The sequence below is a fragment of the Phalacrocorax aristotelis genome, chromosome 6 (assembly GCF_949628215.1).
Source record: "Phalacrocorax aristotelis chromosome 6, bGulAri2.1, whole genome shotgun sequence".
In the NCBI taxonomy this organism is placed as follows: domain Eukaryota; kingdom Metazoa; phylum Chordata; class Aves; order Suliformes; family Phalacrocoracidae; genus Phalacrocorax; species Phalacrocorax aristotelis.
The window spans coordinates 34,053,185-34,073,486 of NC_134281.1; the positions used below are offsets into that span (position 1 = coordinate 34,053,185).

Here is a 20,302-nt window from a genome sequence, read left to right on the forward strand (position 1 = left end):
AGCAGTGGGAAATCCTGGGTCAGGGATGCCCAGGAAGGCTGATGTTTCCTCGTGGGTGCTGCAGAAGGGTAGCAGCCCAAGCTGCAGCACTCCCAGCAGTGCCGCAGCACAGGGGTGGTAAGTCCTGTCCCTTCATGAACCAAACATGTTTTGTTCAAGTCCCTGGGTCTGCCACAAAGCTCAGCGGACTTTTCCTATCACTAACCTTCCTTGTTACCAATGTGCATCTTATTTCCACTTCTACTTTCAACTCCCAGCTACCGGCCCATCTCACGCCTCTGCAGCTTTGAACACAGGCTCTGAGCAGATAGATGTCCCTGTTGGATGGAGCTGCTTTATTTACCACCCTCTGTTCTGCAGGCCTCAGATGGGTTTTTTTTTTTTCCCCTTCCCTTGCAGCCACCATGGTTATTCAAACAGCTTAAAGAGCTGATAGCAAATTTGGGATCACTAACCTCTGGGAGATACCTGGATGGGTGCTATGTCCTGCATTGATATTTCAGCTAACATTTCCACTTTCTTTGTGTTTATGACCTTGCTACACTGGTGTTCATGGCCATTTCATGCTCTTGCGGTTTGCACGGGGAGCCACCTGCCCATCAGCGGTGTAGGTGGCTGCAGGTGTGGCTGATGGCACAACAGCCTCTGTGAGCAGCAACTGTAAAACCAGCTCTCTTGTTTCTGGAAGGTGCCCTGGGTGCAAGTCCTGCCCAAACCCTGCTGTCCATCGGTCACTTTGGCTCCCTTTTCGAAGGCAGCCAAGAAGCAAGTGAAAACATCCCACTGCTGGAGCTGCCCCTGCACATGTGGGTCCTAGGGAGGATCCATATGTCTGTGGGTTGCCTCTGGACCACTCTGGACTCTTACCCACTCGATCCCATTTAGGGATCATCAGTCAAGCCGTCCAGCTCACACAGCACGACAGCAGTAGAGTCCAGTCGCTCCTCCCAGTGCAAACCTGGGTTGTGCAGCCACAGTGGGAGTGGGGTGGCGGTGCCTGGGTGGGAGGGGCATCCCGCCTTCCCCTGCCTCTGCCAAAGCGCTGCGTCTCGTCTATACATCAGGAGCAGGAGGGGCTGTCCCTGCAGTGGAAAGGAGCACGGGTGGCTGAGGCTAGAAGGTAAGTGTCCCCATGATGCTGCGAAGCCTTTCCATCCCTCCCTGCCCCATGCAAGTACCCCGTGGCTTGAGACTTCTGAGGTTAGCTGCTGTCAATACTTGCAGGGACAGTATGGGAAGGATGGCAGCAACAGGGATGAGATGGTCAAGGCAGTGTTTCCTGCATTTTATTTCTAGCTTCTCTGCAAAAGAGTAGAGAATTAAATAGCATACGTAGCTTGATGTTTGTGATGTAAGTTAACTCGCACCGTGCAGCTCCCCCCCAGTTAACAATGAGCAGCTTATGCTAGTGCTTTCTTCATTTAAAAACGAAAAAGTCCAGCTTTCATTACACACTTGGAAAGCAAAGTATTCATTAGGTGTTGCCTTTCTGTTGAAAGTTGAAGCTGTTCATGGGGAATTTGGTGTTTTGTAGAAAAGAAAACAGCTGCCTACAACCCCATTTTTCTCTGAAAACTTTTTTCTGGAGAGTGCATTATCCACTGTGTCTGGTGGAAGCTGAAAGTGCTTCTTGAGACAGGGAAGCCAGTGCCAGCTGGCTGTAGTGTCATCCCAGTACGCTGGGTTAATAACTTAGCCGAGCAGGGTGGCCCCCACCAGCGCTGGGGTTAAACCAGGGCTTGCAACTACCCCCAGGGTACCTGTGTGTTGTCCCCACTCTGGCAATGTCCAGCTCAAGCCACGGCACCTTGCCATCATCCTTTGTTTCATTGCCCACCACTATCAGGAGGGGTTTGGGTCCACCATCCCCACTACTGCCCTGGGAGCCTTGTAGGGCTGGACTTTGACCCAGAGGCTGCTGCCTCTCCAGCCTTGGGGTTGAGCTGTTTGCACACCTGCAACAGTCTGCCTGTCCAGCCCAGAACTCCCCAGTGGGGCGGCTTTAGGAGACAGACACAAAAGCATCCCTAAAGCCAAAGTGTGCTACACCCACAGCTCCTCTGCCGGCCTTGGTGGCCATGTTAAAGTCAGCAGCGTCTTCCCTGGGAATGGGGGACAGGACCACAGTCAGTGGTGCAGAGGCTGAATAGTCCCAGTGCATGTTTTGTTTTCTTTTCTAAGAAAGGCAAGGGAAGATCTCCAAAGATAAAATACAAATATTCACGAGCCTGATAAGGAGGGATAATTTAAACACAATGTGTAAATAAAAGCTGCCAGTGATTTGTGGCTTAACTACATACTTTTAAAGCGAGTTTCCAGGTCAGCTGCAGGGTTTTGAAAGCAGCCTGGTGACCATGCTATAAAATGGATGGATTTATCTAAAAAAAAAAAAAAAAAAAAAAAAGAGAGAGAGAAAATAAATTTTTTAAGTCATTTAATCTAACTTGCAAATTAAGAGCCCAGAATGCTGGTGAAGGGAATGAAGGTTTGAGGGTGGCATATAGAGAAAACCCTTATAGAGGGTATGCTGGCAGCTGCTCCCTGAGAGGGTGGTGACCATTTGTGGGGTTCCTCCCAGGTTAAGCCCTATTCACAGCCCAGGTGCCCAGCAGAGACAGCAGGGATGAGAGTGGCGGTGGTGGGCGCAGGGGTCAGCGGGTTGTCCTCCATCAAGTGCTGCCTGGACGAGGGGCTGGAGCCCACCTGCTTTGAGCAGAGCAAGGATATTGGGGGGCTGTGGCGCTACACGGTGAGTTACAGCACCCATCCCTGCTTCCCATGGGAGCTGCAGCTTTGCAGGCTGGGGAGCAGGCCAAGCTGAGCTCCAGTGGGTGGGGAAGGGGTGCAAGAGCTTGCTGGGTGCTGACTTCTCCCAGCTGTGCTCCCCGAGATCAGAGGAAGGGGAGTGGAGGGACGGTTCCCACCCCGGGGTGCAGGGCTGATGCACGCTGGGGTGCCATGCCAGGAGCATGTCGAGACTGGCCGGCCAAGCCTCTACCTATCGGTCATCAGCAACACCTCAAAGGAGATGTCAGCGTTCTCTGACTTTCCCTACCCTGAGGACTTCCCTGTGTTCCTGCCCAATGCCCGGCTCCTGGACTACCTCCGGCGCTATGCCCAGCACTTTGGCCTCTGGAAGCACATCAAGTTTGGGGTGAGTGATGGGTGCCCCAGCACTACCGCCTCCCCATGCTTGCTGGGCGCTGGTGGTGAATCTGCTTGGCTTTCACATTTCAGACCACTGTTGTCAGCATCCAGAAACGTACCAACTTTGCCACCACGGGCCAGTGGGATGTGGTTACGGAGGCAGATGGGAAGCAGACATTGCACATCTTTGATGCTGTTATGGTTTGCAGCGGCAATTTCTCTGAGCCCTCCCTCCCCCTCCACTGTTTTCCCGGTACAGTACATGACTGCCTGCTTCCAGGGGCTGGGGGGAGAAGGATTAGCAGTTCCTTGGGAAAAATGCTTCCCTCCTTTTCTTCCTTCTGCTTTTCAAACTTCCTGGCATGAACAGCAATATGTCCTTGTGCTTCAGCAGTCTTGTTTGTGCAGGCACTGGTCACTTCAGAGCAAGCTTCCAAGGTAGGATTGTTTAGCCTTGGAGAAACTGTCCACACAATACGTGAGATGGGACAAGGTCCTCACAGTGAATCTCCATCATCTTTGACAGAGATGTATTCATCACTGCTGTGATGAATGTCCCCAGTTGGAAGCATAGAGAGGGTTGCCTTGTCATCAGTGTTATCAAGTGCTTCTGAGGTTGCTTGTAGGACAGGAGGTCTGCAGGCTTTTCTGAACCTCTGCATACCCATTATATAGAGGCTGAATCCCAAGACTGCATCAGCACAGCTCTTGCACATAACTGTTTTCCAAGTCCTACCCAGGATGTGTCCCTGCTCACTGTCGTCTAGGCAAGTGTGAGACCTCATTTTTGAGAGAAAACACCAAGTCTGTGTGCATGGGATGGAGGGCTGGACCTCCCCAGGTCCCTAGTGGCCACCTGTTGCACTTCCTTGCTCTTGCCATCTGGATTGTTTCTATGCCAGTTCTCCCAACAAAACCCACAAATGTTCAAGTCATTGAAAGCGTTGTTTCTTTTTCCCCAAGGCATCGAGAGGTTTAAAGGCCAGTACTTTCACAGCCGGCAGTACAAGCATCCCGACGTGTTTCAGGGGAAGCGTGTCCTCGTGGTCGGCATGGGCAATTCAGGAGTGGACATCGCGGTGGAGGCCAGCCGCGTAGCTGCAAAGGTACCACCACCCAGCCACCCCAAGGGTGCAGGGAGGGAGATGTTGGGGCAAGACTTCAGTTTGCCATCACCACAGGGACAGCAAGCTGGGTTTACCTAGCATGGTGTCCAAACAGTATTTCTGAAACTGTATTTCTTAGTCAAAAACCTACCCTGAAAGCAAGGTGGTTGCTCTCTCCTCTTTCACCTCCATTGCCGGCTGCCAGGAGGTCTTGAAGATGCTGTGGCTGCTTTTTCATTGTGTAGCTGTCTGCACAGTGCCCCTCTAGGGTTACTTTATAAAAGCAAAGCAGCAAATTCATCACCCAGATCATTGATTCTCTGCTCTCTCCCAGGTGACCCTTTGTACCAGCCGAGGTGCCTGGGTGATCAGCCGTGTGTTTGACCACGGCTACCCATGGGACATGGTTATCAACACTCGCTTTATGAGCTTGATCATAAACAGCCTCCCTGGACCCCTTTCACGGGGGTTGATTAACTACAGGGTGAACCAGTGGTTCAAGCATGAAAACTATGGCCTTCAACCAGAGAAGAGGTACTTGGTGGCTCCATCCCATGCAGTGTCACAGGCCTTGTGCTGCAGGCAGGGGGGAGATTTCCAGCAATCAACATCAATCAAGGCAGCAAACAGCACCCAGGCTGGGGTGATCTCCAGCAGGGTGTTTGTAGCCCAGCAGGAGAAGATAAGTGGTAGTCCCTTTAGGGACAAGACAAAGAGGGAGGCTTGAAACATGGATCAGCCCTGAAAAGAGGTGGTTTAAAGAATAATTGAGTGAATGGAGGAAGAGGACAGGAGATGTCCACAAGTCACTCAGGCTGTGGGACAGGGTGACATTGCTGCAAGGGTGAAACATGTCCGTGTTTGGAGAGGGGGGAGGTAGGGCTGTTTGCTCAGAGCAAATGACATGGGAGGTTGTGAGGCCAGAGGGCCCAGGGGGAGGAGGAGCAGAAGCACCCACAGGGCTTGTTGGTGGCTTCCAACGCTCAGAGCCCCTTGGCTCTCCACAGCTGCCTGGTGCGTGAGCCTGTGCTGAATGATGACCTTCCAAGCTACATCCTGACAGGGAGGATCACAATAAAGCCAGGTGTGAAGGAGTTCAAGGACAACTCGGTTGTCTTCCACAATTGCCCTGAGGAGGAGCCCATCGATACCATTGTCTTCTGCACGGGCTACAACATCTCCTTCCCATTCTTAGAAGAAGCAGTCGTCAAGGTGGAAAACAAGCATGCGTCCCTCTACAAATACGTGTTCCCAACCCACCTGCAATGGCCCACTCTGGCCATCCTTGGGCTGATCAAGCCATTAGGAGCCATCATGCCTGTGACCGAGATGCAAGCACGCTGGGTGACCCGTGTCTTCAAAGGTAGGAGAGCAAACGTGAGCTCTCCCACGTACCAAGGCACAGTTCAAACTGGACATGTCTTGTCCCCTCCATGCACCATGAGGGATTTCAGTCCTTGGGGACCCTGAAGCTCACTTCCAAGTAGATGAGGAAGTATTTCTAGGGCTCAGACTTCCCAAATTATTTCACTTCAGCTGACCTACAGCAACATGAGTCCAAGCTAAATGCAAGTTCATGTCATCTACCTTAAATCACTTTTTTTTCCCCATTAAGCTGATGCTTTTAAGCTAATGCTTTGTACCCCTCCTGGTGCAAGCTGAGAGCACACACTCTGTTCCTTACTGTGATGTGCAGTCCTGTACCTCAGCCTGCAAACCATGGTGTAAGCTAGGTTGTTTAAGACAGTATTTTCTCTCTAAAATATTTTAGAAGTCAGACGACAGAGATGGATATGTAAACATGCATGCACAGATAAGAGTTGTTATTAAGATACTGCGGGGGATCCATCCTGGCAGAACCGCTCTTTAAGGGACAGGGCAGTTTGTCCACCATGACTACCAGAGGAGGAGTCCCATTGCCCCACAAGAGGAATTATCTGTAATTATTGTGGTGAGGAAAAAACCTACTGGCATTTGGGTTTGTTTTTTTATATTAGAAAAATAATAATAACTTCCCACTGGGCTGGTGGGGAAGGCTGCATAAAGGCTCCTCCACAGAGCCAGGGGAACTCTGGGGCTTCTCTTTAGGATGGTGTTCCCTGGGGCTTGCACAGCTCATCTCACCCCAATCCCCTGCCCTGACAGCACAACCTGTAAAAGCAGGAAAAAGTGCAGGTGAATTTGTTCCACCGTGGTGGGCTGGTCTCCAGGAAATTGCCACTGATGAGCTAAATCCAGCAATGAGGCTTTCCTGCCCTCCCAGGGAAGTGTTTCCCACGTTTTGCATTGCTGAATGAGTTCTGAAGTCCCCGCAGGAGTTAAACTCTGCAGGATCCTCTCCTCTTTTTCTAGGCTTGTGTTGGTTGCCTCCTCAGTCTGTCATGGAGAAGGAAGTAAACGAGAAGAAAAACCAAGTGCAAAGGTAAGCCAGTCCCCAGAACCCTGAAGTTTTTCTTGGTGGATTGAAAAGCTCCTGGAGTTTGAGGGGCAGCAACACAGTGCACACTCTGTGGCGGCTCCCCATGCATATAGTGGAGATGAGGCAGGGATGCCCACATCCAGCCACCCCCTTATTTGCTTGCACTGAGTTAATGTCACCTTTGCTTTGATGCTGATATTTTGCCTATTGATGGTGGAAGGAAATTGAGGGTAGTTGAGACTAAAGGTTGTTTGGGAGTTGGGGAAGTGTGCCAGGGCGCCCAGAGACTGAGAGATAAAAAGGCAGAGGAATTAATGGTAATAATGCAAAGTGATTCAGCAGGGAAAAAAAAGCCAACCCGAGGTGTACGTACAAATTGTCTTTTGTCTCACCTCTCAGCATGGGGATCTGAAACACTGTGAACAGGTGTCTCAGCACATCGGCACATAGTTCACAGGCAGGTAAAAACTCAAATCGGAGGCTAAGAGTTATTAGGAAATTAATGAGATGAAACCAGGAAAGTAGCCAATATATTAATCCATGATTCATCTAGATTGCTGTATAAGAAAAGGTATAGAGGGGTGAGATACAGAATTGCATAGAACAATTGCTGTATAATAAAAGGCTATGCAGCCAAAGGTGGGACATGAAGTGGTGAATTCTGCAGGAAAGTGAACTGGAAGCAATTCTTCATCACACATTTTTGCAATACTCAGTGGAAATGAATGTGATGGAAACTAAAGGGTGCTGCCTTTCACATGCTGCATGTGACTCCTCTGCAGAGAGCAAAGGGAAACTAGTTTAAAAAAAAAAACAAACCCAAACCAAACCAAAAAAACCCTGGTTTGACAAAGTCTTTTAGAAAAGTGAAGAGAGGGGATCCAGATGCAACTTGTGGGTGATGAAGCGAAGGACCAACATGAGAAAGGTGCATACCTAAGCCAGCATCACTTTACATGTGCTGTTTCGTAGGCGGGATTCAGGCCTGGACAGACCCTGGTTCCCACTGCACGTACGCCCAGTTGCATTCAGATGCAATTACAATGCGTATGGATGCAGAGCATCTGACTTCCAGTTCCTCTCAGCCCCACTGACACCAATCCTTCTCCTGCCTTTTTTTGTTTGGTTTTTTTTTTTTTCAATTCATCAAGGTTTGGTCTGTCCTTTGATGAAGTCCTCAAAACCGATTGCCTGGTCTACATGGATGATCTTGCCTCCTTCATTGGTGCCAAGCCTAGCGTGCTGGGACTGCTCTGCAGAGACCCCCGGCTGGCCCTCAGCATTTTCTTCGGCCCCTGCACCCCCTACCAGTACCGGTTGCAGGGCCCTGGCTGCTGGGAGGGGGCACACCAGGCCATCCTCAACCAGTGGGACCGGACCCTGAAGCCCACAAGAACACGAGTTCCTGCTGACTCCTCCAGCCCCAGTCCTTCCCTCCTGACTGTGGTGGGGGTTCTCCTGCTCCTGGCTGCACTGGTTTTTGGTTTCCAGTAGATTTTAGAGCCTGTGTAGGGTTTTTTTGTCCTTGGGGATGTTATCTCAGGTCAGACAGTTCCACAGAGTGCTGCAGGACAGCAGGAAAGGGATTTCAGCAGATCTCCACAAATTTAAAACTCTAACCAGCATCACAAATCTCTCTCTGCTCCAGCTCACCCCCAAGCACAACTTTGCAGACCTGATTAGCTAGGGATGGCAGTCTCCTCCCAGCATTTATCACCCCCCTGCTGCTCTCCTGCTGCTGTGAGCAGAGCACAGCTGTGTGGCATGGCCATGCCTGGACCATGCTGGCCAGGATGCAGCGAGGACAAGACTAGCAAAAATGGCTTTGGGTGTCACAGATGGAAAGGAGCACAGGTGCCCAGCCCTGGCCCAAGTCACCTGGGGATTGGGGTCTTTAGTCCAGAAGGGGTTATCTGGGCTGGGTATGCAGGTCAGGCTGTCCCTTCATCTAACCTTAAACCTTACAACTCAAAACTCTCAGTTTGGGTTGCACTGGTGCATCTTTCCAGCAAAAGGGCCCTGACTGTAGTGGTTTGTCACCCCTGAGACCAGGGCCGGTACCCTGCAAGGCTGGGCGCTCCCAGCTCCACTTCTTTGTACTCCCCACCACCAGACAATCCAGGGGCTTTGTTCTGTGCACAGAAGGACTTTCAATCAATAAAATTTCATCAGCTGTGGCAGGAGTGTGCTGCAGGCTGCTGCCTTGTCATCTCCCTGTGTGCACAGGAAGAGCTGGGCAGGGGGTTCATGCCTGGGCAGGGGGTTCATGCCTGGGCTGGGGCTGTGCCAGCAGGTGCTGCAGGCAACCCACAAGCCTGGGGCTGCATTGAAAAATTACGCTGCATTGTGCGGTGTGTCCCCCATCCATGCCATCTGCTGGTGTGCAGGCAAAAGGAGCGTGTTTTGCTGATTTCCTGGAGATGCCAAGTGAGTGCCAGCCCAGCACAGGCAGCACACAGCGGGGACAGATCAGGACAACCCCAAGCTGCTGCAGGGGCTGGGGCAGCAATGAGCTGCAGTGTGGGAGTACTTGCAAGCACCACTCCTCTGAGATTATGGTCTGGATTTCCATCTGACGCCACCACAGGGAGGTTGAGAGCTTTCTGCCAGTGCATTTAAGCACAGCAGAATGAGGGAGTGTGGGTGTAAAGGTCGGTGGTGCAAGAGCCGCAGTGAGCTGCCTGGACTTCAGCCTTTAAATCTGCGGTTAGAGAAACCCAAAGCAAAGTTCAGCCGAAGCCTGAGCAGCGAAGGCACAGCACTGCCCCACAAGGTTTGCTCCTCACTTCTCTCTGGCTGGGTTTTGCAGACTTTAAAAGCGGGCAGCCAGCTCTCCGGGGCTTTGGCGTTCACTGCCAGCATCACCTTGCTGCTGGTGGGGGGAGAGGGGGTGTCACAGGGACTTTCTGGAGCAAAGCTGTCTGTAGGCAGCACTGGAAATAAAGGGTGACTTTAGCACCCTGGGAATGCCGCTACCCTTTCCCAAAGCCAAGGGAGGGTCCGGAAATGGGGGGCAGGCAAGCATTGGTATGCCCTGCCCTGTTCCTGCAGATCAAGGAGTGACTCAGGCTGGGTTTTTGGATGCAGAGGGTTTTTTTTTTTTACCTCCCTCGTTTTTCCCTGGCTTTTTGCAGTTTCTTCCAGTTCCTGTTTATGTTAACTTACTTTTTGACACAAAGCGGGTAGAAAAAAAATTATAAATGACTCTTTCTTCAGATTCTGTGTTAGGAGTGTTTGTTATATAATCAAAGTTCATGTGGGTTCATATTTTTCCTAGTTTCTTTGCTTTCCAGTCAACCATAGTGCAGCTCAGTTTATACACGCTGAGCTTTGAGTGCCTCTCATTTATACCCTGCGTTTCCTGGGTTTCTTACCTTTTGTATATTCTGTAATCCCAGATGCACTTTCACAGTGCTGTCTAACTTCTGAATTGCTGTGCCATGCCCCTGCTCAGTCAGGCATCACTTTTTTTAAAAAAAGAAGTTTTTTCTTTTCAAGAGAATGCCCTTTTATGGAAAATTAAAAAGGAAAGCGTGAAAATGAGCCAGCTTAGCCGAAACTGTTTCTTGAAAAGATTTCAGGGGGATCACTTTGTGCAGGCAGAAGCAGATAGCTGCAAGCCCCTTTCCCTTCTTTGCATGCCCTGGTTTGGGTCAGGAAAGGGAATAAATAGAAGCAGCAGCACAGCAAGGTTTAAAAGTGCCTCCTTTTCCCCCGCCTGCAGGAGGGGAATCTCTGTGCCCTGAGTGTGGGCTTAGCACAGCCAGAAGGGTAAATGAGCAGCATCCATCCATAACGCTTGACTTAGGAGCTGGTGATGTCTTTCTCCAAGGACAGCTTTCCTCTGTGGACACCTCCAGTTAGAGAAGACCAGGAGCGTTTTGCTGGTGATAGGAAGAAAGGCCTGCCTTTCTGCTAATCCCTGGGCTATTTTATTTCCAGTTTCTCACGCACCAGCCCATTGCCTGCTGCGGGACATCATGGTGCAGCGTGTGGCTGTTATTGGGGCTGGGGTCAGCGGGTTGGCCTCCGTCAAGTGCTGCCTGGATGAGGGGCTGGAGCCCACCTGCTTCGAGAAGAGCGAGGACATCGGGGGGGTCTGGCGCTACACGGTCAGTGGGCTCTGCCTGCGTGGGAAGGATTGTGACTGGGTTTGTCCCCTCCCTCAGATGCCCTTTGCCTGCAGCAAAGACAGAAGGCTTGCCATGACCTCCAGGACAATCCCTGTCGCAGGCATGGGGCTCCCCCTGACCCCAAGGTAGAGAAGGAGATGAAGGGAGCAGAAGCCATGATTACCAGATGTTAGTCCTGATTTATCCTTTGTACCCAAATACAAGGAGGAAAAATACTCAAATACTTTGGGGGGACAAAGTCCTTCCCTGCACACCTGCAAACGGTACCACTGGCTTCACACAGGACTCCACAGATGGCAGGAGGGTCTGTGTGTACCGCTCGGTCATCACCAACACCTCCAAGGAGATGTCCTGCTTCAGTGACTTCCCCTGCCCGGAGGATTTCCCCAGTTTCCTACCCCACAGCCTCCTCCTGGAGTACTTTCGGATGTATGCCCAGCACTTCAACCTTCTGCAGCACATACGCTTCAAGGTGAGCTGGGAGCCCTAACGCCACGGGGAGAAGAGCCATGAGTGGCTACAGATAGCAAGGCATTGTCCAGGTGGATAAGGACAATGCCGGGTGTGATTCCACTAAGACCATGTGCCTTTTGCATCCCAAACGCAGCCTTTTTGGCTCCGTGTTTTAAATTAGGCTGCTCAAACATGGGCTGCCTGGTGCATCTCCCGCTCAATGCCATCACTAGGGGAAAAGTGCAGGGTGGGATTTAACAGCTTCAGTGGTGACATACAGATCCCCAGGGACCCAGCCTGCCCCTGGCAGCCCCAGTGCTTTGCAGGCAGGTCCTCTCTGAAATGTGGTGCAGTCCCTGACTGCTGTTTTGTTGGACTTTGGTGCAAGACAACAGCTCTCAGTGTGAGGAAGCGCCCGGATTTCGCCACCTCAGGCCAGTGGGAGGTGGTCACTGAAACTGATGGCACCCAGGAGTCACATGTCTTTGATGCTGTCATGGTTTGCACTGGCCATTACCAGGAGCCCTACTTGCCATTGGCTTGTTTCCCAGGTAAGCCCTGCCTCAGCAGTGGGGTGGGTTGCGGCTACCCCCAGGGTTTCACTCAGCACCCATGGGTCCCTTGGCAGCATTTCCCTCTGTGACCCTGCCTGCTCTACGAAGCCCCCACGCTGGGGCAGGCGGGACCCTCACTCCCTGGGAATAGCAGGGAACATTCCCAGGAACGGGAAAAACACTTCATAAAGACGCAGCCAGGCTCTTGCATGAGAATTTCCAAAGCAAGACCGAGCCGAGGAGGTGCAGGAGGGTGGCATTGCCCAGGGAGCCAAGATCTCCACGGGCCTCTCAGCTTCAGGCAGAGGTGGGATTTGGAGGGTGGAGGACTGCAGAGGGTCCATGCACAAGGCTGGGGCAAGCAAATGTATCTGGTAGTAGGAGATGCTCCCTGCTCTCTGCCTAGGTATCGACACTTGCTTTAAAGGCCAGTACCTCCACAGCCAGGAATACAAAAACATGGAGGCTTTCCAGGGAAAGCGGGTCCTTGTGGTTGGCATTGGCAACACCGGCGGCGACCTCTCAGTGGAGCTGAGCCGCGTGGCTGCAAAGGTACAACTCCATGGCAATGCCAAGCCCAGCCAGCAGCCATGAGAGCTGGTGGCTCAGGGTACGCACAGGGACCTTTGCCCACTGGGTTTTGCAATAAAAAGCACTTAAACTGAGGGCAATTGAAGAAGCTCCACAGTTCCTGGACAGTTTGAGCCACCTGAGGAGTGGCCATTCAGCAGCTGTGGGAACTTTGCAGAAGCCATCATGAGCTGTTCGGTTCATCCAGACCCCTTTTCCTTCCCTCAGAATAACCCTCTTGGCTCCCAAGTGCAGGAGATGGAATTTCCTTTCAGGGCAAAACTGGCAGTGAGATGTCTGAGCAGGGGGCTGAGACCTGCCTTCTCCTCTAGGTGTTCCTCAGTGCCAAGAGCAGCACATGGGTCTTCAGCCGGGTCTCGGATCATGGCTTCCCCTTCGACATGGTCAACACCACACGCTTAAACCACTTTCTTGGCTGGCTTCTCCCATCAGCCCTTATGAAGAAGATCACGTTTCGGAAGTTCAATTCGTGGTTTAACCACAAGAACTATGGCTTGGCTTCCACCAAAAGGTGATTTTTCTGACTATTTTGTTGGTTGGTCAGGGTGTTTTAATGGCATGAAATGCTCAATGTTTCATTTCAGGGGATATTTGTGGAATAGCAAACTGTTGGAGGGGAACTCTGGCCACAAAAGCCCTTCAGCCTCCTTCTAGACGCTAACATTGCTGTTCTCTTTTCTGCCTGCAAGCTCCAACTTTAGGGTAATTATCAATGAAGAGCTGCCGTTTTGCCTCCTCTCTGGGACAGTTGTGTTGAAGCCAAATGTGAAGGAGTTCACCGAAAGATCTGCTGTTTTTGAAGATGGGACAACTGAAGAAAACATTGATGTGGTGCTCTTTGCCACAGGCTACAGCTTCTCGTTTCCCTTTCTTGAAGAGTCAGTTCGCAGCCTCTTCGATGATAACCGTTCCCTCTATAAACGCATCTTCCCTCCCCAGCTGGAAAAGCCAACGCTGGCCATCATTGGCTTAGTCCAGCTGACTGGCTCTGTGATGGTGGGAGCAGAAATGCAGGCTCGCTGGGTGACAGGGATCTTTGCAGGTGGGAGACGGGGTGCTGGGATGGGGGATCTGCTGGGGTGGGAGGTCTGGGGCAACCTGAGCTGTTGTGCACAAAGCCTAGGGCATATTTCAGCTCCTGCTGCAGCGCCCATGGTGGCCACGGGCATCAGTAGCACCATGGCCTCTGACCCCCCACAAGTGCATTCCCATATTCCTGCTGCTCCACACACACTGCCATAACCAGCAAGCATGAATGCTCTTGGTAAAGGGCTGGGAGCATGGGAAGGGAGCGAACTTTTCAGCTTAAGGTGGTGCTGGAGGTCTCTGGTTCCTCTGTTCTTCTCAGGCTGGAACAAGCTCCCTCCCACCAGCAGGATGATGGCTGATGTTTTGAAGAAGAAGCCACCAGCCAAAAGGTACGTGATGCTTCCACGCTGGGGTTGTAAAAAGCGCGGTGTGCCTGCCAGGATAACCTCAGGGAAAGGATGCCCCCTACAGCAGTCATGTGAAGGACCCTCCCAGGACACCCAGCTTTTATTGGATGTGTTTACTCCCTCACCACCCATAGCAAGGTAGGGAAATGTTGTGGTGGATGCCGCATTCCAGGCCATCCTTCACGGATAATGGACCAAGACACCAAGCTGTTCTCTGGAGCAGCTTACAGCATGACCTAGGATCTGCAGGTCCCTCCGCCAGGTCTCCAAGACATGCCTCCATTCCCAGCATGTCAAGATGGAGGTTTGGTTTCCTCCAGACTAAGGGTGCCATCTCGTGGCTTTTCCTTCCCAAATCCAGGCAGCGCAGAGCACTGGGGTCAGGGCCAAGCCCCATCCAGAAAGCCCACTGAAGCCAGCCAATGTGGATGAGGGAATGTTTGGTGGCAGTTTTTGACAGGTCAAGATGAGTATTAGACAAGGCTGGAACTCGCTTGTCGTGTACATGCACGCTAACGTCCTGCCTTGTTGGCACTGGGATTTTACAGGAGGTCGAGATGTGTCCTCAAGGCTGTGGGAAGGGTGATGGTAGATGTGCTTCCTTGCAGCAGCTTTCAGGAGCCAGGAGGGGACCTTGGGCCAGGCAGGGTGCAGGCTGGGTTAGGTCTGCCAGCGAGGCAGACCTGGCACATAGGACACTAATGAAAATCTGGGACGAAACAGATCCATGGGGATTGTCAGCAGAAATCCCAGCGATTGCAGATACGATGCTGTTACACAGAAATACAGGAGTCTGAGGTGCAACAGAGATAAACTCAAGGCTGTCCCAAGTTTGCTAAAGGAGACTGAGCACACATCCTCCTTCCTGCAAGGCAGATGAGGCCTCAAGCAGAAAAATTCTGGAGATCCCTCCCAGCAGGGGAAGCTTTCTGTATATCCCAGTTCCCTTGGCAGTCTTATCTGTAAATGTCTACTCCTCTACCTCTCAAAATCGGCCAAATCCACACCTGTGAACCTCAGAGAAGGATGTAGCATGGGTATTTGTGGCATTTCAACAATGGCAGTATTATGCTAGAACCATTTTTGAGGCCACAACTAGGTTGCAGAGACAAAACAAGCTTCTGCCTATTCCCTGCCCCAGGTAACTGATGGGGACCAACCCCACAGAGGCTCTTTCGGTGCTTTTAGGTTTATTTGGGGCTGAGGGAGCTCAGACCTGGAGTCCTGGGCTTGGCCCATGCCTGAGCCCAGAGCTTTGCTTTCCAGTGGGAATGAAGATGGGATGATGCTATTTGATTTTGTTTCTTTTATGTCCAATTGAAGGAATCCGTCTGAGAGGGAGAACCTGAAGATAAGTTTTATCAGCTACACTGATGAAATTGCTTCGTGTGCTGGCGTGAAGCCCAGTGTGCTGAGGCTGCTCCTGACAGACCCCTGGCTGGCCCTTGCTGTCTTCTTTGGCCCCTGCACACCCTACCAGTACCGACTGGTGGGACGGGGGAAGTGGAGCGGGGCCAGAGATGCCATCCTGACTCAGTGGCAGCGGACACTGAAGCCCTTGAGAACTCGGGTGGTGGATGACTCCTCTGACGGCTCCGACGGCTGGTGCTGGATGTGCCTCCTGGCCCTGCCAGTGGCTCTCATGGCAGGTTTCCTCCTTTCTAAATACCCCCACCCAGTCTGGAGTCCCTGGGCAGGTCCCCAGCTGTAGAAGAAACCTGGTGAAACCCAGTCCCAGGCAAGCTGAGGACAGTGCGAGGCTGTGCCGCTGCCAGGTGCTGTCAACAGGGCTGGAGCTGGCCCAGTGCCGGCAGGAGCCCTGGCACTGGCTGGTGTCCAGCCTCCTCCTGCTGATGTTTCACACCCACCAAGGGCCTTGCAGAGTGTTTACCCCAAACCTGCGGTAATCCATGCCTGTGTTGCACCAGCAGCAGGCTGGATCACCAGAGGGCTTTTGGGATAGAGCCATTTTGGGATGGACTGGTGTGCACTGGGCCAGCCTTCCTCCCCTCCTGCTCTGCCAGATCTTCTTCCATAAAATTTCAGTGAGACCCACAGCACCTTGAGATTTTCTGAAACACTAACTGTAGAGATCTTCATATTTGTCTGCTAACTTTTGAGACATGAAGTAGGGAGCCACAAATAAACCTTACAGATTTGGTCTTCTCTGATGCTTTTATTAATGGCTTATTATCAGTATGGGGGGTCAAGTGGACCCAGTACCCCAAATCATGGCAGAGGGGAGACCCCATCCCAAGAAATAACATATACAGTGACAAACTCAGGTGGGCGAGCGTCCCCACCATTGCCAGAGCAGCTTCAGGCTTGCAGGGAACCCTGAAGCCCATGGGGATACTGCAGAACCTCCCCATGCACCAGCAGGTGCCTTCACATGGGGATTTTGCTACAAACCCAGTAGGCAGGTGGGGTGCGTTCGCACATGGGCTGCAGCCACTTCACGCTGGGACAGCACGTCTCCAGCTGTGTCCTCCCAGATGGCAGCGGGCGCAGGGCGCTGCAGACCCCCACTACAAGAAGGACATTGAGGTGCTGGAGCGTGTCCAGAGAAGGGCAAAGAAGCTGGTGAAGGGTCTGGAGAACAAGTCTTATGAGGAGCCGCTGAGGGAGCTGGGGTTGTTTAGCCTGGAGAAGAGGAGGCTGAGGGGAGACCTTATGGCTCTCTACAACTACCTGACAGGAGGCTGTAGTGAGGTGGGTGTTGGTCTCTTCTCCCAAGTTACCAGTGATGGGAGGAAAGGAAATGGCCTCAAGTTGTGTCAGGGGAGGTTTAGATTGGATAGTAGGAAAAATTTCTTCACTGAAAGAGTAGTCAAGCATTGGAACAGGCTGCCCAGAGAGGTGGTGGAGTCACCATCCCTGGAGGTAATCAAAAAACGTGTAGACGTGGCACTTCAGCGCATGGCTTAGGAGGCATGGGGGTGTTGGGTTGATGGCTGGAGTTGATCTCACAGGTCTTTTCCAACCTTAATGGTTCTGTGATTCTGTGACCCCACACTTGGGGGCGGGGATGGGGATCGGGATGGTGCCGGGGCGGGGAGGGGGCGGTGGCCCCGCACGCCACCCCACGCCGCCAGGGGGCGCTCCGGGCACGGCGCGTCCGCCCGACTGCGGCACGGCATGGCCACGTGACGGGGGCGGAGCCGGCAAGCCGGTGCGCGCGCGCACGGCGCGGCGCGGTGAGGTCAGACGTCGTTGGCGCCGGCTTGGCCGCCCGCCATCTTGGCCCCTGTGTGGAAGCGGCCGAGGCGGCGGCGTCGGGAGCGGCAGCAGCCTCGCTGTAGATCTGGGAGCCTCCCAGCCGGGGAGGCCGTGAGCGCCGGCCCGCCGCGCTGCGCGCCAGGTAAGCGGCCGCCGGCGGTGGCTCCCCCCATCCCGCAGCGCAAACGCGGGACCGCGGCGCGGAACGGCGCCGGGAGGGAGCGGGCGAGCGGCCTGCGCCGCATGGCCCCGGGCGGGGGCGGCTTCCGCCCGGCCTGGCGGCGGGCCTGCGGCCGGCGGGGAAAGGGGTGCCCCCGGGGGGGTCGGCACTCCGTTGCCCGCCCGGCCGGGCGGAGGCAAGTGGCGCGGCCCTGGGCCCAAGGCGGGCAGGCCGTGCTGCGCTGGGCTGGGCCGCGCCGCACCGCACCGCATCGCCGCCGGCGGCCGGCCGCACCCCGCGGCGGGCCTCGCCCGGGGGCGGCCGTGGCGGGGGCGGCTGAGGGCCGCTCTTGCGGGTTCGCTGCGGTTTTCTCCCGCCCTTCCTCCTATTTCCCCCCTCTTTCTCCCGTCTCTCCCGTTCTTTTTTAACGGCTTCAGGGACGTTACCCGAGAATCGTGCGGTTCCTCCGTGCGTGTGCTCTCACTGTGTGGCTGTGATTCTTCCTTCCGAAACGCGGGGGGAAGGGAGCCTTTTCTGACGGGATGCTGGAGGCACATGCAGGGCACGGTGCTCCGATTTCCTAACCCTGAAATATTCATCCACGGTTCTTGAGACGTACAGTAAAAAAGCTTTTCCTGCGTTATTTGATGTAGGAATGGGCAAAGCACCGTTGAGGAAGGTATTGTTTCTCCTTTTAGGGACGAGATTTGTAGGGGTGGGGTGAGCAGAGTCAGGGATGTTCTTATTGTTAGCGCTTAAAGGATTGTGTGAGCATGGGTAGATGACACGACTAAAATTCAGGCAGCTAGTCTGCAGTGGGCATAATGGGAGCCATCACCTAGGGATGCAGGAGTTGAAAATCTTGAGGCTAAAGATAGTCCGGATAGTTTCTGATTCAGGCTCCCTTTATGGGGAAGGGGAGCATGTATGGGAGTGTGGTGCTGGGCGTTGAATGGAACATTTTTTTCTATTTTTTCCTTTTTGTGTCTCACACGTGTTTTGTAAGCTTGCTCCTTTATGAAAGGTCTTGAACTCTGACATTGAGGAAGGGCCATTTTTCCTTGCTGCTCTTTGATTACTGGGTCAAATGGGTACAGTAATAGAAATTAGCATTACTTCCAACTGAAGGAGCAGGGCCGTGATTTTTTAATAGCTTAATTTCTTTTGCGTGAGGCATCGGGCCTACCCGTTGTCTAGTCTTAAGAGGTCTACTCAGACAAAAAACCTGCTTTTGAAGGGGGAGGAAACAGGACGTGATCTCATTTGTCCACCAGCAAGAAGCAAAAGGATTACCCTTTAATACTGACTGCCACGAGCTGAACGGCTGTCAGTTTCCTTTGAGTTACATAGCCTAGAGAATTTTACTTCAAAGTTAATTTTGGGGTGTTTTAGTTCAACTCTGCTACAGTCTCTTTGGGACTAAGGAATTTCAAAGTTTTGGGAGTTCTTTGAACTTGGTGCTCTTCCTAGAAAGGTTGGACTAGATGATCCCTGAGGTCCCTTCCAACCTCTGATTCTTTGATTCAGTGAAAAGGGAATTTGTTCCTCAGAACACTGTGCTTAGTGGGTGAGGAGTATAACTGCTTTGGTGGAGTGGAGGTGTGTGCTTAAGAGGTGGCTGTTCAAACTGAAATGAGAACTCCATAGGCCAGTGCTTATGTGCAGATACTAGGATTATGGCCTCCCTATGTGTGTCTGTCACCTAGAACTCTGCCTCAGTGTATGTTTCCTGCATCAAGTGTATTCCTTTGGTAAGTAATAGCTTGTAAAATATGCATAAATCAATACACAGTCATTTCTGTGAATTTTTCTAATAGAAAGATTCTGTCTGTTGGCAGTTTAGTAGAAATTTGTAATTTCTTTTCTCTCTTTTAGACTTCATAACAGGAACCCTAGCTTTTTGTAGAGCAACCTGTAAAAATAGTTATATCAGTCTATAGAGCTTTAACTTGGTTGCTAGAGTCCTTGTTCAATGGCACAGATTTATGGTATGCATCTTCTGTAGGTCCTGTTTCCCCACATCCTGAAGTCTACTAGGGAAAGTGAAATGGGACACAGAGCACAAGGAAAAGATGATACAATTCAGAAGGGAGCTCTAGTGTAGATTTTGTTATGTCTGAATGAATGCTATATGTCAATAAGGAATGCAAGTCAAAGCAGTGGTTATGTTGTATGTGATTGCCTTCAGCCAGGTGTCCTAGGTTACTGAAAGTGCAAGCCCTTTATTCCACAGTATTTTGCAGGCTAACTAGTGGAAGTGTGAAGGTGGAGAGGATGTAAAATGTACTCCAAAAACCATATGAGTGTGGTGTGGATAAGAGGCTTAGATGTGGAGATTGAAAGAAAAATGTAGCTCTTTCAGAAGGATTAAACCCTTTCATAGTTCCTCTTGCAGAGGAATAAACCCTTGTGTAGTGTATTGGAGATGTCAGCAAAGAAAAAATATTTCTCTTTGATCCTTCCATTAAAGGAAGAGTGGGACATCTTCAGAAGCCACATACAGTAATGGAAGGGTGGGGGGTGGGAGAAACTCCGCCCTGAAAATGCACCACCTTTCCACTAGTTGGGGATGGATGTTGGGCTTGTAATGACGGGACTGCCAGTAGTGTTTTACTGGTAGAACCAGTTGTTCATCTTCTGTAGCAAATTTTTTCTTCACTCAGTTTCATGCCCTCTTTTTTTATTTCGTGTCTCGTTTTCACAAAACCCCATGGAAACTTCGCATGGGTGAAAGCAGGTGTAAAATTAAAAGCTGAGATTTGCGTGAGGAGGTGGGAGAAAATAATACTGTGTACATGTTGGTGAAACAAAAAGAGTGGACAGAAGTCTTAAATGTATAAAGAGCAGAGGAAGATGAAGTCTTAATAAAAATCAGATGAAGACAGCTTTTGTCTGTGAAGACCAAGCTAACAGAAATAGCCTGTTTTTATTACAAATACCTCAACCATTACATAACTTTCTAACTAAATGCTAACGAACTAGTCTGTTGCAGATTGCAAACACATATTAAAAGAAGCTGCGTATCATTCACACTGTTCTTGTTTTTATATATCTGACAGCATCTTGATTAATGGTAAAATTATA

The 20,302-nt window shown here is 51.7% G+C and overlaps 3 protein-coding genes across 31 annotated transcripts in view; all 3 read left to right on the forward strand.

Annotated features, from left to right (window-relative positions):
* The first annotated feature begins 1,013 nt into the window (after nucleotides 1–1,013).
* On the forward strand, nucleotides 1,014–8,850 carry FMO1 (flavin containing dimethylaniline monoxygenase 1). Of its 7 annotated transcripts, XM_075097055.1 has the most exons (10): nucleotides 1,014–1,120; nucleotides 2,579–2,749; nucleotides 2,966–3,154; nucleotides 3,238–3,400; nucleotides 4,111–4,253; nucleotides 4,588–4,787; nucleotides 5,261–5,337; nucleotides 5,449–5,616; nucleotides 6,606–6,675; nucleotides 7,824–8,850. In XM_075097055.1, exons 2-10 carry the CDS (start codon nucleotides 2,624–2,626, stop codon nucleotides 8,164–8,166), a joined length of 1,479 nt encoding a protein of 492 aa, XP_074953156.1. In that variant the 5' UTR covers nucleotides 1,014–1,120; nucleotides 2,579–2,623; the 3' UTR covers nucleotides 8,167–8,850. The 7 variants fall into 7 exon arrangements, with proteins under 7 accessions (XP_074953156.1, XP_074953154.1, XP_074953160.1 ...); XM_075097053.1 differs by having other exon boundaries at nucleotides 5,261–5,616; XM_075097059.1 differs by lacking the exon at nucleotides 5,261–5,337 and having other exon boundaries at nucleotides 7,824–7,975.
* On the forward strand, nucleotides 6,653–16,010 carry FMO4 (flavin containing dimethylaniline monoxygenase 4). 3 transcript variants are annotated; one of them, XM_075097051.1, is made up of 9 exons: nucleotides 6,653–6,675; nucleotides 10,615–10,784; nucleotides 11,089–11,277; nucleotides 11,647–11,809; nucleotides 12,219–12,364; nucleotides 12,715–12,914; nucleotides 13,093–13,445; nucleotides 13,752–13,821; nucleotides 15,163–16,010. In XM_075097051.1, exons 2-9 carry the CDS (start codon nucleotides 10,653–10,655, stop codon nucleotides 15,548–15,550), a joined length of 1,641 nt encoding a protein of 546 aa, XP_074953152.1. In that variant the 5' UTR covers nucleotides 6,653–6,675; nucleotides 10,615–10,652; the 3' UTR covers nucleotides 15,551–16,010. The 3 variants fall into 3 exon arrangements, with proteins under 3 accessions (XP_074953152.1, XP_074953149.1, XP_074953153.1); XM_075097048.1 differs by lacking the exon at nucleotides 6,653–6,675 and adding an exon at nucleotides 9,245–9,445; XM_075097052.1 differs by lacking the exons at nucleotides 6,653–6,675; nucleotides 11,647–11,809; nucleotides 12,219–12,364 and adding an exon at nucleotides 9,245–9,445.
* A 995-nt stretch (nucleotides 16,011–17,005) lies between these two features.
* Nucleotides 17,006–20,302, forward strand: part of PRRC2C (proline rich coiled-coil 2C) — a 75,210-nt gene continuing 71,913 nt past the window's right edge. For all 21 annotated transcript variants that reach the window (XM_075097061.1, XM_075097072.1, XM_075097065.1 and 18 more), the window contains exon 1: nucleotides 17,006–17,200. The gene's annotated coding sequence lies outside the window, so the exon portion shown is untranslated. The remainder of the gene's footprint in view (nucleotides 17,201–20,302) is intronic.